Source organism: Petaurus breviceps, unplaced genomic scaffold (genome assembly GCF_028583685.1).
Source record: "Petaurus breviceps papuanus isolate PSGF00001 unplaced genomic scaffold, PetGlider_PUasm1.0 214, whole genome shotgun sequence".
In the NCBI taxonomy this organism is placed as follows: domain Eukaryota; kingdom Metazoa; phylum Chordata; class Mammalia; order Diprotodontia; family Petauridae; genus Petaurus; species Petaurus breviceps.
Genome location: NW_027185863.1, coordinates 2,752,192 through 2,765,884, shown reverse-complemented (window position 1 = coordinate 2,765,884; position 13,693 = coordinate 2,752,192). Strand labels below are relative to the sequence as shown.

The 13,693-nt window shown below is 37.4% G+C and overlaps 1 protein-coding gene across 1 annotated transcript in view; it reads right to left on the bottom strand.

Moving 5' to 3' along the window:
• The window catches only part of MRPS9 (mitochondrial ribosomal protein S9), a 121,474-nt gene that overhangs the window by 76,189 nt on the left and 31,592 nt on the right, over positions 1-13,693 (bottom strand). Inside the window, exon 2 of the mRNA XM_069093959.1 lies at positions 9,116-9,295. Within this exon, the coding sequence (XP_068950060.1) occupies positions 9,116-9,295 (180 nt within the window). The remainder of the gene's footprint in view (positions 1-9,115; positions 9,296-13,693) is intronic.

Below are 13,693 nucleotides of genomic sequence, written 5' to 3'. Positions count from 1 at the left end.
AGTGGGTAGAAACACACAAAAGGGAATTGAAAAAAGCAGGACTTAGTGAGGTGGGAAGAGAGGATAGTTTGGTCTTGAAGTCAGGCATAAAAAGGGGAATTAGGACAAGCTAGCCTAGGCCACCGTCCCCCTCCCCCATCTCTCTCTTTTTCTTTAAATTAATTCATTTAATTTTAAATTTTCAACATTCACTTCCATAAACTTTTGAGGTTTACCTTGCTCCCCTTCTCTTCTCCCCTCCCAAGACAGCATACAATCTGAAAAAGACTCTACATATACATTCTTAGTAAACATATTTTCACATTAGTCATGTTGTAAGGAATTGGAATGAATGGGAGAAACCACAAGAAAGTAAAAAACAAAGAGAGCAAATAGTGTATGCTTTGCTCTGCGTTCAGACTCCCTAGTTTTTTCTCTGGATGTGGATAGCATTTTCCATCACAAGTCTTTTGGAGCACTGCTGAGAAGAGCAAAGTCTATCAAAGCTAGTCATTGAACAATGTGGCTGTTACTGTGTAGTATTAACCTATTGCTGCTCATTTTACTTAGCATTAGTTCACACAAGTCTTTCCAGATTTTTCTGAAGTCTGCCTGCTGATCATTTCTTATAGCACAATAATATTCCATTACATTCATATACCACAACTTGTTCAGTCATTCCCCAACTGACGGACAGCCCCTCAATTTCCAAATCTTGGCCACGACAAAAAGAGCAGCTCTAAATATTTCTGTACATGTGGGTCCTTTCCTCATTTTTATGATCTCTTTGGGATATAACCCTAGAAGCGGTATTGCAGAGAGCATTATGAAATGCAAAATGAATAATTTTGATGACATTAAATTGAAAAGTTTCTGTACAAATAAAGCCAATGTAATCAAGATTTAGAGGGAAGTGGAAAATTGGGAAAGAATTTTTGCAACCAACATCTCTGATAAAGGCCTCATTTCTAAAATATAGAGAGAGCTGAGTCAAATCTATAAGAATACTAGTCATTCCCCAATTGATCAATGGTCAAAGGATATGAACAGGCAGTTTTCAGAGAAAGAAATTAAAGCTATCTATAAGCACATGAAGAAATGCTCTAAATCACTATTGATTAGAGAAATGCAAATCAAAACAACTCTGAGGTACCACATCTCACCAATCAGACTGGCTAAGATGACAAAACAGGAAAATGACAAATGCTGGAGAGAATGTGGAAAAATTGGAACACTAATGCATTGTTGGTGGAGTTGTGGATTAAACTGTTCTGCAGAGCATTCTGGAACTATATGCCCAAAGGGCTATAAATAAGTGTATACCCTTTGACCCAGCAATACCCCAAAAAGATCATAGAAGTGGGAAAAAAGACCTTTGTGGTGGCAAAGAATTGGGAATCAAGGGGATGCCCATCAATTGAGGAATGGCTAAACAAATTGTGATATACGAATGTAATGGAATACTATTGTGCTATAAGAAATGAGGAGTAGATGGACTTCATAATAACTTGGAGAGACTTATATAAACTGATGTTGAATGAGAAAAGCAGAACAAGGAGAAATCTGTACGCAACTACAGATGTGTGACAACTAACTCTGATAGACTGGGCTCCTCTCAGCAATGCAAGGTTATAAGACAACTCCAACAGACTCATGATGGAAAGAGATGTCCACATCCAGAGAAAGAGCTGCAGAGGCTGAATGCAGAATGAAGCAAACTACTTGCTCTCTCTTTTGTTTTGTTTTGTTTCTTCTTTCTCACTGTTCACTCCACTGGTTACAATCCTTCTTTACAACTTGACTAATGTTTAATGTGAAGGTATTTGTAGATCCTATATTCAACTGCATGCTGCCAAGGGAGTAAGAGGGGAGGGGAGAGGGGGAGAAAATTTGAGACTCAAGGGATTGTGGAACTGAATGTTGTAAACTGAAAGTAAATAAATAAATAAATTTAAATTAAAAAGAAAAAAGAAGTGGTATGGGGGTGTGTGTCAAAGAGTATGCACAATTTTATCATCCTTTGGGCATAGTTCCAAATTGATCTCCAGAATGGCTGAATCAATTTGCAACTCCACCAACAATGCATTAGTGTTCCCATTTTCCCACATATTCTCCTGCATTTATAGTTTTCCTGTTTTGTTATGTCAGCCAATCTGATAGGTATGATGTGGTACCTAAGAGTTTTGATTCACATTTCTCTAATCAATAGAGATTTAGAACATTTTTTCATATGATTATAGATAGCTTTAATTTTCTTCCTCTGAAAACTGCCTGTTCATATACTTTGATCATTTATCAACTGCGAAATGACTTGTATACTTATAAATTCAACTCAGTTCTCTCTATATTTTAGAAATTAGGCAGAGACACTGGTTATAAAAATTGTTTCCCAGCTTTCTGCTTCCCTTCTAATTTTGGTTGTGTTGGCTTTATTTATGTAAAAACTTCAATTTAATGTAATCAAAATTATTCATTTTGCATTTCATAATGTTTTCTATCTTTTGTTTGGTCATAAATTCTTCAATTCTCCACAAATCTGACAGGTAAACTATTACTTGCTCTCCCAGTTTGCTTATTGTATCAGCCTTTATATCTAAATCACATACCTATGTTGACTTTATTTTGGTATACAGTGTAAGATGTTGGTCTATGCCCAGTTTCTGCCACACTATTTTCCGGTTTTCTCAGCAGTTTTTCCTGGGCTCCTCTCTTAAATGCCAGAAGGAACTCTAGAATGGTAGATGGAAGTCAGACTTTGCAGAGGGACATTCCATGGTTAGTAGCCCATAGCAGTGGAAGGCTGTGCCAGGAGGCTCTGGGTCTTAAGAGACATTCTAGGATAAGTCAACAGTTCTAAAGCCAAGAGGAAGTTGGGAACAGAGCTAGAAGAGAACTGAACCCCAGAGTAACTGAGGATGGGAGGGTGAAGCATGATCTAAAAAGCAGAAATAAACACCACAAAGACTGTACACTTAACTTCACAGTAGAGGCCTTTTTGCTCTTAGAGCCTCCCAACTGTAAATATTACATACAATTCTAACAAGTTTGGTTATGGCAATTAATTAGACACTGCATTTTATAAGGAGTGGTGAGGGTAGGAAAAGAGACACTAAGAACATAAAAGACTGACAGCAAACAATCTGACAGAGTACTAGAAAAGGGAATTCAATTAATCAATCCACATGCATTAAGTGCTTATTATATGTCAGCTGCTGTGCTAAGTGTGAGGGACACAAAGAAAAGTGAAAAGTCACTACCCTTAGTTTATATTCTAATGGGGAAAGCAGCATGTATTAATCAGAACACATAGCATAAATACAGAGTAGATGGAACGTAACCTTAGAGACTTAGCAACTGGTGTATGTGTGGAAAGAAGGGTCTTGAGGACCAGGTCTTGAGGACACCATACCCCTGGATATGGTTCTTTAGTTGTGTCTTAAAGCCAAGGATTGTAAGAGTCAGAAGTTGGGAATACATGGTGTCATGTATGTAGAATAGAAAACAGGGCTATATGTCTGGATTGTAAAGTTCACAGAATTAAATAAAGCAAACATTTATAAAAGCACAGAGGTCTGGGACATTTTTATAAGGGTAAACAAGATTACATACATCAATAATTTCTTTAAGGTTATCACCATCCACTGTAAGGGCACAGTCTAATAATTAAATATTCATAATGACAACAGTCTTCAAAAGGTCAAATTATGTTCATTATGTTTTGTCCAGCACTTCTAGGATTTGTGCAGGTGCTAGTTCCACAGACACACAGCAAGGCTATATGAACTGCCCTGCAGTTAGACCACAGGATTCAACAAATGAGAAAGATAAAAAGAATAAAAATAATGTGGTCTGAAATCCCAACCATTCTCAGCTCACCTATCCAAACAAGCTACTAATACTGAGAAGTAGAAAGAGAATAAAGGAGAAGTCATTGCTAGGGCTTACCATTATTTCCCAGAAAAGTTTAACAGATGTAAAGCAACTGCCAAAATCAGGAGGCCAAAAGGGCCAAGAATCAGACTAAATCAACAAGTTACTTGATCTCCCTGAAGACTGGAGACCAAAGGCAACAGTGGTTTGAGGATATAAACTTGTCTGCAAAAAACATAGTGAAAAATTATATCACTATAAAATTGTATCACCTGATAAAACAATGACAAGTTTGCAGTGAGTATGAGGCCTAATTAGACCAGATCATGCTAAAATAATTCAAAGATGAAAGTGCAAAAAGGACAACATGCAAACAAAAAAGAAAGTGTGCTAGATGGATCTTTCCGCCACCTGATACCAGCAGAACCACCACCTGTGGATATTGTTTACATCTTTAAGTCCTGATGTGCCATGTGAATAGGCAGAAATGACACTAAGGCTGAGGATGACAGCAAGAGCAGCTGGAACAGGCTGACTAGAGAGAGAAAATTTGGGCTAGAGGTGATGGAATTGTGAAGGTATTGAGAGACTGATCCTCAAGATGCTTGAAAAAGGGAAAAACTCTGATGGAAGGGAAAAAAAATCACAGATGACATCAACAAGGCAATGAAAAAGACACCAATAACTAGTGACCCATAGGCCTAATTTCTCAACTCTTTAAAATCATGGAGAATAATCTACATGCATATTTGAAGAGAAATGAAAATATGATAAGAGAATGAGCAGGCTTTCACAAATGATATTCTTCAACAGACCAGATCAATATATCTTGAGCATGTAAACAGACACTGCATGTGGATAGTAAACTGGGTCCAGAATACAACAAAAAAAAGAGAGTAGATGGAATTTCATTTGGGAAATTATGCTTTATTTTCAACTATCCCAATTTCTTCCTGAAACAAAAACACTCCTTTTTAACATCAACATTCTTCCGGTGATGGTATATGGCTATGGATAAAATACACATAATATATATTAAAAAAATCAAAATTTTAAGCGGTCTAAAGGGCAACAGATAAATGTGTAGAAGGCAAAAGCAGGATGAGCAGAGGAAAAATCATAGGCTCAACATCATATATGGAACAGAAAAAAAGAGGCCATTAAGTCCAATTTCCTCATCATACAGATGAGGCCTAGAAAGATATAAATTACACAAGGTCACATAGGCAGTAACTGGGAATCAGTTTACACATAGGACTCTTACCAAGTATTGTTTGTGTGAAAGAAGTTGTGCGGAGGATAGCATCTAGGAGATGCATGAAAAGGAGGCAGATTGGTAATGAAGCAAGAAGTTTATCAAAATTTTTTAAACAAAAACAAACAGACGCTAAACCAAGAATTTTTTTTCATTTTTCAAATGCTTTATTAATTTCTGATTTACATCATTCATTTCCGCCAGATTTTGAGTTACAAATTTTCTCCCTGTTTTTCCCCTACCCACCCCCCAAAATAGCAGTCCCACAGGATATCCCCTCCTCCAATCTGCTCTCTAATATATCTTCTCCCATACCCCTTTCGACTTTTACAGTAGGGCATGGTGAATCTCTATGCCCCGGTGCCTGTATATCTTATTTCCCAATTACATGTAAAATAGTATTAATAATAGTATGTATGTGTGTATATATATATATATTTAAACATTTGATTTTAAAACTTTGAATCCCAGATTCATTCCCTTCCTCCCTTGTCACCCTCCCTTACTGGGAAGATAAGCATTTCAGTATAGGTTGTACATGTGTAGCTAATGCAAAACATTACCATAGTAGATATATTGTAAAAGACTGACTATATTTCCCTCCCTCCTATTCCACCTCCCACTTGTTCTATTGTCTACTTTGATCCTATTCCTTTTCAAAAGTGGATGCCTCCAACTTCCCTCCCCCCCAGCCTGCCCTCCCATCATCCCCCCTCTCATCCCCTTCCCTCGTACTCTCTTGTAGGGTGAGATACCCTATTTAGTGTGTATGTCTTTCCTTCCCTGAGTCAAATTCAATGAGAATAAGGTTGACCTATTCCCTTTTGCCTTCCTATTCTTACCCTCCATTGTGACCATTTTCTCTGGCCTCTTCTATATGAGATAGTTTACCCCATTCTGTCTTTCCAAATCTCCTCTCATTATATTCCCCTCTCACCTTTTGATTTCACCTTTTAAGTATCATCTCTTTCTATTAAATTGGTCCTGTGCCCTCTATTTATGTATACCTGTAGACATATATACACACATTCACATATGTACTCATACGCCCGTATACACTCCGATATAGACATATATATATATATATATATATATATATATATATATATATTTCTAGTCCCTTCAACTATTTTCATACTGAGAAAAGTTTTATCAGTTACAATTATCATTTTTCCATGTAGGAATGTTAATAGTTCAACTTTGATGAGTTCCTTATGATTTCTTTTCCCTGTTTACCTTCTCATGTTTCTCTTGCTTCTTATATCTGAATGTCAAATTTCCTATTCAACTCTGGTTTTTTCATCAAGAATGCTTGAAAGTCCTCTCTTCCACTGAATGACCATATTTTCCCCTGAAACATGATACTCAGTTTTGCTGGATAGGTGATTCTTGGTTTTAATCCCAGCTCCTTTGACCTCTGGAATATCACATTACAAGCCCTTCTATCCCTCAGTGTAGAAGCTGCCAGATCCTGAGTTATCCTGATTGTATTTCCACAATATTCAAATTGTTTCTTCCTGGCTGCTTGTAATATTTTCTCCTTGATCTGGGAATTTCGGGACCTGGCTATAATATTCCTAGGAGTTTTCCTTTTGGGATCTTTTTCAAGGGGTGATCGGTGGATTCTTTCTTTCTTTCTTTTTTTTTTTTAAAGCAATCAGGGTTAAGTAACTTGCTCAAGGTTACACGGCCAGTTATTTCTGGGTGTGGGGCTGAGTGTCTGAGCCCGGGATTCGATCTCCAGGTCGTCCCAACACTGGAGCCGGTGCTCTTACTCGCTGAGCCACCTGGCCGCCCCTAAGCAATTGGGGTTAAGTAACTTGCTCAAGGTTACATGGCCAGGTGTTTCTGGGTGGGTGCTAAGTGTCTGAGCCCAGGATTCGATCTCCAGGTCGTTCTGACACTGGAGCCGGTGCTCTTACTCGCTGTGCTACCTGGCCGCCCCACGGTGGATTCTTTCAACCTCTATTTTGCCCTCTGGTTCTAAAACATCAGGGCAGTTTTCCTTGAGAATTTCTTGGAGGATGATTTCTACGTTCTTTCTTCAATCATGGCTTTCAGGTAGTCCAATAATTTTTAAATGATCTCTCCTGGATCTATTTTCCAGGTCAGTAGTTTTTCCAATGAGAATTTCACATTGCCTTCTATTCATTCATTTGCTTGGATCTGTTTAACAGCATCTTGATTTCTCAGAAAGTCATTAGCTTCCATTTGCTCTAATCTAATTCTGAAGGAATGATTCTCTTCAGTGAGCTTTTGAGATTCTTTTTCCATCTGGCAAATTTGGCTTTTTAAGGCATTCTCTCCTCATTGCTTTTTTGCGCCTCTTTTGCTATTTGAGTCAGTCTGTTTTTTAAGGTGTTATTTTCCTCAGTCAGGCTGTTGACTCTCATTTCATAATTTTCTGGCATCCTTCTCATTTCTCTTCCCAATTTTTCCTCCACTTCTCTTATCTGCTTCTTAAGGTCCTCTGTGGCCTGTAACCAGCTCATATTTTTCTTTCAAGCTTTTCGTGCAGGAATTCTGACTTCACTGTCTTCCTCCTGTTCCATGCTTTGATCCTTTTTGTCCCCAAAATAGGAGTCTAATGTTGGATTGTTCTGCTTGGTTTGTTTCCTTTGCCTGGTCATGTTGCCACTCAGTCACTTGACTGTCCTCAGTGGGAGTTTAGCTTCTCTGTGTCATTTTGTGGGTTCTGTAGCTCCAAAATTTGTTTAGAGTCCCCTTTTACATGAATTGGAGGTGGTGGGAACCGGAGCTGCACAGAGGTCCTGTTTCTACTCTGCTATCTTGACTCCGCCCCTTAACTCCTAAGAATTTTTTTAAAAGCCATTTGGATGTCTTTTAAAATTCTTTTCCAAATTACATCTTAATGTGAACTGCTTCTCTTTTAAAAACCATAAGGCTCAATGTTACTTCTGATTACAGATTCTGGCTGATGCTTGTTATCATTATGTAACTAAAAAATTAGCTCTGAAATTATGAGATATAACCAGTTATGAAATGGGCAGATCACCTAAAACACAGAATTAGTACAGGATTACTACTACCACCACCATCATCCTCCCCTGCAAACAAAAAAGAACAAAACAAAACAAAAAAAGCAGCTCTCACAGCCCTAACTCAGTTTGGGTGGAAGGGAAAAACCAGTATTGAGGTTTTTCTTTGGAATAGATTTCTGGACAACATGAAAATAATTAAGATGTATAAAAAAAGAATTATGTCCTACCAAATACTTTTACACTCTGATGAAGATCAGACTTTGTAATAAGATTCTTATACCTGGTTATAAATTATTCATAACACTTAAGAATAAGATTATATGGATGTCAGAGCTGGCATTTTATCAGAACAAGCTAAAGTTTTAGTTAAATTGAACAATTTCTCCAGTCATTTCAGGTTACTTAGCAATCAAATATCACCAACTACTATTCATTGTTCCATAATTTAACATAATACTTTAATGAGTCCTGGCTATAGGGAAACTAGAACTAAAAGTCAGTTCAATTCTCAAATAAAGGGAACCTTTTTTTTAACAATGGAAGTACATATTAAAAAACATTTAACATACCAAATTCAGGTTTATTTATAGGATTTCCCACAAATCTGACATTTCCATTATAATCTGATCTATAATCTTACAAGAAAACATAACCTAACTACATATAAGAAAGAAACATTTACAAATAATTTAATCATTTTAAATACTTGTAGAGGCTCTCATGACCTTGAAACAAGATTATCTATTACCACCAGTTAAAACTAAAAGCTACATGCAATAAAAGACACAAGTATGCAATCCTGTACTGTGATGTCTGACCTTACACAGCAGTAGAAGTAGTATCTCTATCAACGCCATATTTCCTACTGGAGAAGTATAAATGATATTTTTTATTCACCTAGCAATTCGATTAAAATTTGGAGAGATCTGAGGGGCCCATGTTAAAGTAATGTGTGTTCAATATCCAACTCTGTAGTAAATTATTTCTCCAACAGAGTAACTGTACTTACATCAATATCCTCCTGGGTAAAAGTTTCTGGATCCTCTCCCATCATGTTGGCTAAATGTCTCTTTCCTATGTTGAATTCTTCAATCTGTTTTTTAATAAAAGCCACTGTACATTCTTCACGTCCTGAGGTTGCAACATTTTTCTTCTGTGTTGGGCTGGTTGTATGTATTAACCTTAATACCTGACCAAAAACAAAAAAACAAAAGAAAATTTTATTTCATTCTTGCAGTAGTCATCTCTAAACAAAAGAGGATGTAAAGCATACATCACCTCTAAAAAATCAGTTAGAAAAGGGGAAGGAGGGTTTAGTTTATAATGTGACGGTTCCTTAGCAATATTAAAGGCACACTATTACATACAGTATCTTGAATAGTCTGACATATAACCAAGATATAGAAGCAAGTAACTACTATATGAATCTACATTTAAAACACAAAACATAGATGTCTTTAATTGTGATCTTCATCAAACGTGAACACAATACAAAACTATTCACTAAAGAAATAACTGGAAATATATACTGATGTAAAATATTAAGTAGAAGTTATAAAGCAAAGTCAGTCTGTAAACAAGCATTCATTAAGTTCCTACTATGTAAGAGCAAGGAAGACAGTATCACTGGATGTTAAAGTGTGTGGAGGGGAGTAAAGTGTAAGAAAGTGAAGAGGAGGTAGGATAGAGAAGGTGACCTGGGTAGAGGCTGCTGTGCCACCTGAAAGCCCCACAAGAGTCACTGGTGAAGAGTTCTCCTTTATTAATCACTAGCCCCTGGCATGGACAATTAGAAGCTGGGCACCTTGGAGAAACTGTTCTGAGGCCAGAAGAAACAAAGTTGGTACCAGGAATAAAAGTTAAAGGGTGATAAACCAATTGGTTCTATCATGGCTCTGCAAGATGGGGTTCAATGTCATTCCTTCTGGTAACTGTCCTCAACATTCAACTGATCTGGATGCTCAGTTAGCAGATATGTAGAAAACCAGAGTCTGAGCAGGAAAATGATAAGACCACAAAGGACCAGAAAGTGTCAAGGAAAGATGCTGCAGACTCCAGTAGGACATTATTTGTCAAGGTCTACTCTAGCCAGAGGAAAAGTATGTAGCTGTGGATGGTCCCATGTTCTTGGAAGATAAGGCTTGGGATGAGCGATAAAGCATCCATGTCATTGCTCCCAATCAGGTTATGTGTTACCTAATGGCAAAGGAGATATATCTATATCTATGTCTATATATGTATTATATATATACATACACACATATGTATATATACATATATAAAGTTTGTGTACACATACACACACACACACACACACTCTCTCTCACTCTGTCTCTCTTTCCATAAGTATGGTTCTTTTCCTCAACATAGTGGCCCCAGACCACATGTTCATCTATATCATCAAGGACAAAAGTTCCTTTTATTACCTCAAGGTTATGGCCAAGATGCTTCTCTAGAGGCTGGAAAGCCAAGCAGAACTAATCCTAAACTAGAATAGCAAGATACATAGGCCTTTGTCAGCTGAAAAGGAAGGGCTGTCTTTGTCTGAGAAACACTACAAACCATGGACCTTATACTCATGGTGAAGAGCCTATCCTGCTAAAGATAGGTATACCATTTAGCTTTGCTGGAAAGTCAGAGGCAGACATAAGAGCTGAAATAGTATTGAAAGCTTCTGAGGCAAAGCTGAGAGGGTATGGGGATAGCAGCAGCTACTGGGATACTAGACCTATTGAGTTCAACCATGTTCCACCCACAAACAACAAGACCGCCATTGTGCCAATGGCAGTCATTGTGGCCCAACTGCTTGTATAGGATGCTATGTTCTCTACTTAGGGTGTAAAATTCTAGATGATAAAGGTTTTCATTGACAGTTACTATGAGGAATACACATGGTCACCATGTTTAGTTTGAGGGCAATCCAGCACATGTCCATCAGAAAAAAGGATACCCAGGTGTTTTAATTCTACAAGGTAAGCCTCTCCTTACCCTTTTTTTAAAATTTATTTTTAGCTTTCAACATTCATTTCCACAAGATTCTGAGTTACAAATTTTCTCCCTGTCTTTCCCCTACCCCCACTCCAAGATAGCAAGCCTACTGAATACCCCTTCCCCCAATCTGTTCTCTCTTCCCCCCCCCCCATCTCCCCCACTAACTTTCTAGTAGGGCAAGATGGATCTCTATACCCCAGGGCCTGTATATCTTATTTCCCAGTTGCATGTAAAAAATAATTTCTTTTTAACATTTGTTTTTAAAGCTTTGATTTCCAGATTCTTTCCCTTCTTCCCTCCTCACGCACCCTCACTGGGAAGATAAGCAATTCAGTATAGGTTGTACATGTGTAATTACACATGTACATGGTAGTTATACTGTGAAAGACTAACTATATTTCCCTCCATCCTATTGCGCCCCCCCCCCCACTTATTCTATTTTTTACTTTGACGCTTTCCCTTTTCAAAAGTGTGTGCTTCTAGGGGTGGCCAGGTGGCTCAGCGAGTAAGAGTACCGGCTCCAGTGTTGGGATGATCTGGAGATCGAATCCCGGGCTCAGACACTCAGCACCACACCCAGAAATAACTGGCCGTGTAACCTTGAGCAAGTTACTTAACCCCGATTGCTTAAAATTTTTTTTAAAAAAAGCGTGTGCTTCTAACTACCCTCTCCCCCAGTCTGCCCTCCCTTCTATCATCCCCCCTCTTATTCCCATCCCCCCTACTTTCCTGTAGGGTAAGATACCCAAATGAGTATGTATGCTATTCCCTCCTTAAGCCAAATTCAATGAGAGTAAGATTGACCTATTCCCTTTCACCTTCCTGCTCTTCCCCTCCCTTGTAACAGTTTTCTATTGGCTCTTTTCTGAGATAATTTACTCTATTCTATCTCTCCCTTTCTCCTCTCTTAATTTTATGTTTTATTTTTTAATATATTTTATTTTTTAGATATCCTCCATCCCTTTGTATTCAACTTAGCCTGTGCCCTATGTATACACATATACACACATTCACATATGTATTTATACATTCATGCACCCACCTATACATACACATATATGTATGCACACACATATATACATATATATTCCCTTTAACTATCCTCATACTGAGAAAAGTCTCATGAGTTATACTTATCGTTTTTCCATGTAGGAATGCAAATAGTTCAACTTTAATGAGATCCTTATGATTTCTCTTTCCTGTTTACCTTCTCATGCTTCTCTTGCTTCTTGTATTTGAAAGTCAAATCTTCTGTTCAGCTCTGATTTCTTCATCAAAATACTTAAAAGTCCTCTATTTCATTGATGACCATATTTTCCCCTGAAGCATTATACTCAGTTTTGCTGGGTAGGTGATTCTTGGTTTTAATCCTAGCTCCTTTGACCTCTAGAATATCATATTTTAAGCCCTTCAATCCCTTAGTGTAGCAACTACTAGATTTTGTGTTATCCTGATCGTGTTTCCACAGTACTCAAACTGTTTCTTCTTGACAGCTTGTAATATTTTCTCCTTAAACTGGGAACTCTGGAATTTGGCTATGTTGGTGAATTCTTTCCATTTCTATTTTGCCTAGAAATTTTGCCTGAGAAAAGTCTCGTGAATTACAATTATCATTTTTTCCATGTAGGAATTAAAATAGTTCAACTTTAGTCAAATAGTTTAAATTTCCCTAGGTTCTAGAATATCAGGGCAATTTTCCTTGAGAATATCTGGAAGGATGATTTCTAGACTCTTTTTTTTTTTGTTCTTTATTAATCTTTTTATTTACTTTGAGTTTATAAGATTCAGTTCTCCAGTTCTTTGAGTTACAAATTTTCTCTCCCTCCCCTCCTCCCTTCCCCCCCCCTCCCATGGCAGCATACAATCAGGTATAGGATCTCTAGATACTTTCACATTAGACTGTTCCGGTTATAAAGAAGAATTGTATCAGATGGAATGAACAGTGGGAAAGAGGAAACCAAACCAAACAAGAAAAAGCAAGAGAGCAGGTAATTTGCTTCAATCTGCATTCAAACTCTTAGGCTCTTTTTTTTTTTTAATCATGGCTTTCAGGTAGTCCAATAATTTTTAAATGATCCTCCTGGATCTATTTTCCAGGTGGGTGGTTTTTCCAATGAGATATTTCACATTGCCTTCTATTTTTTCATTTGTTTAGATCTGTTTTATAGTATCTTGATTTCTGATAAAATCACTAGCTTCCATTTGCTCTAATATAATTTTGAAGGAATTATTCTCTTCAGTGAGTTTTTCAAATTCTTTTTCCATCTAAGCACTCTGACTTTTTAAGGCATTCTTCTTCTCATTAGCTTTTTGGGCCTCTTTTGCCATTTGAGTTAGTCTATTTTTTAAGGTGTTATTTTCTTCAGTATTGGGGGGGGTCTCCTTTAGCAGGCTGTTGATTCGTTTTTCATGATTTTCTTGCATCATTCTCATTTCTCTTTCCAATTTTTCCTCCACTTCTCTTACTTGATTTTCAAAATCCTTCTTGAGGTCCTCCATGGCCTGCAACCAGTTCATATTTTTCTTGGAAGCTTTAGATGCAGGAGTTTTGACTTTGCTGACTTCTTATGGTTCCATGTTTTGATGCTTTTTGTCC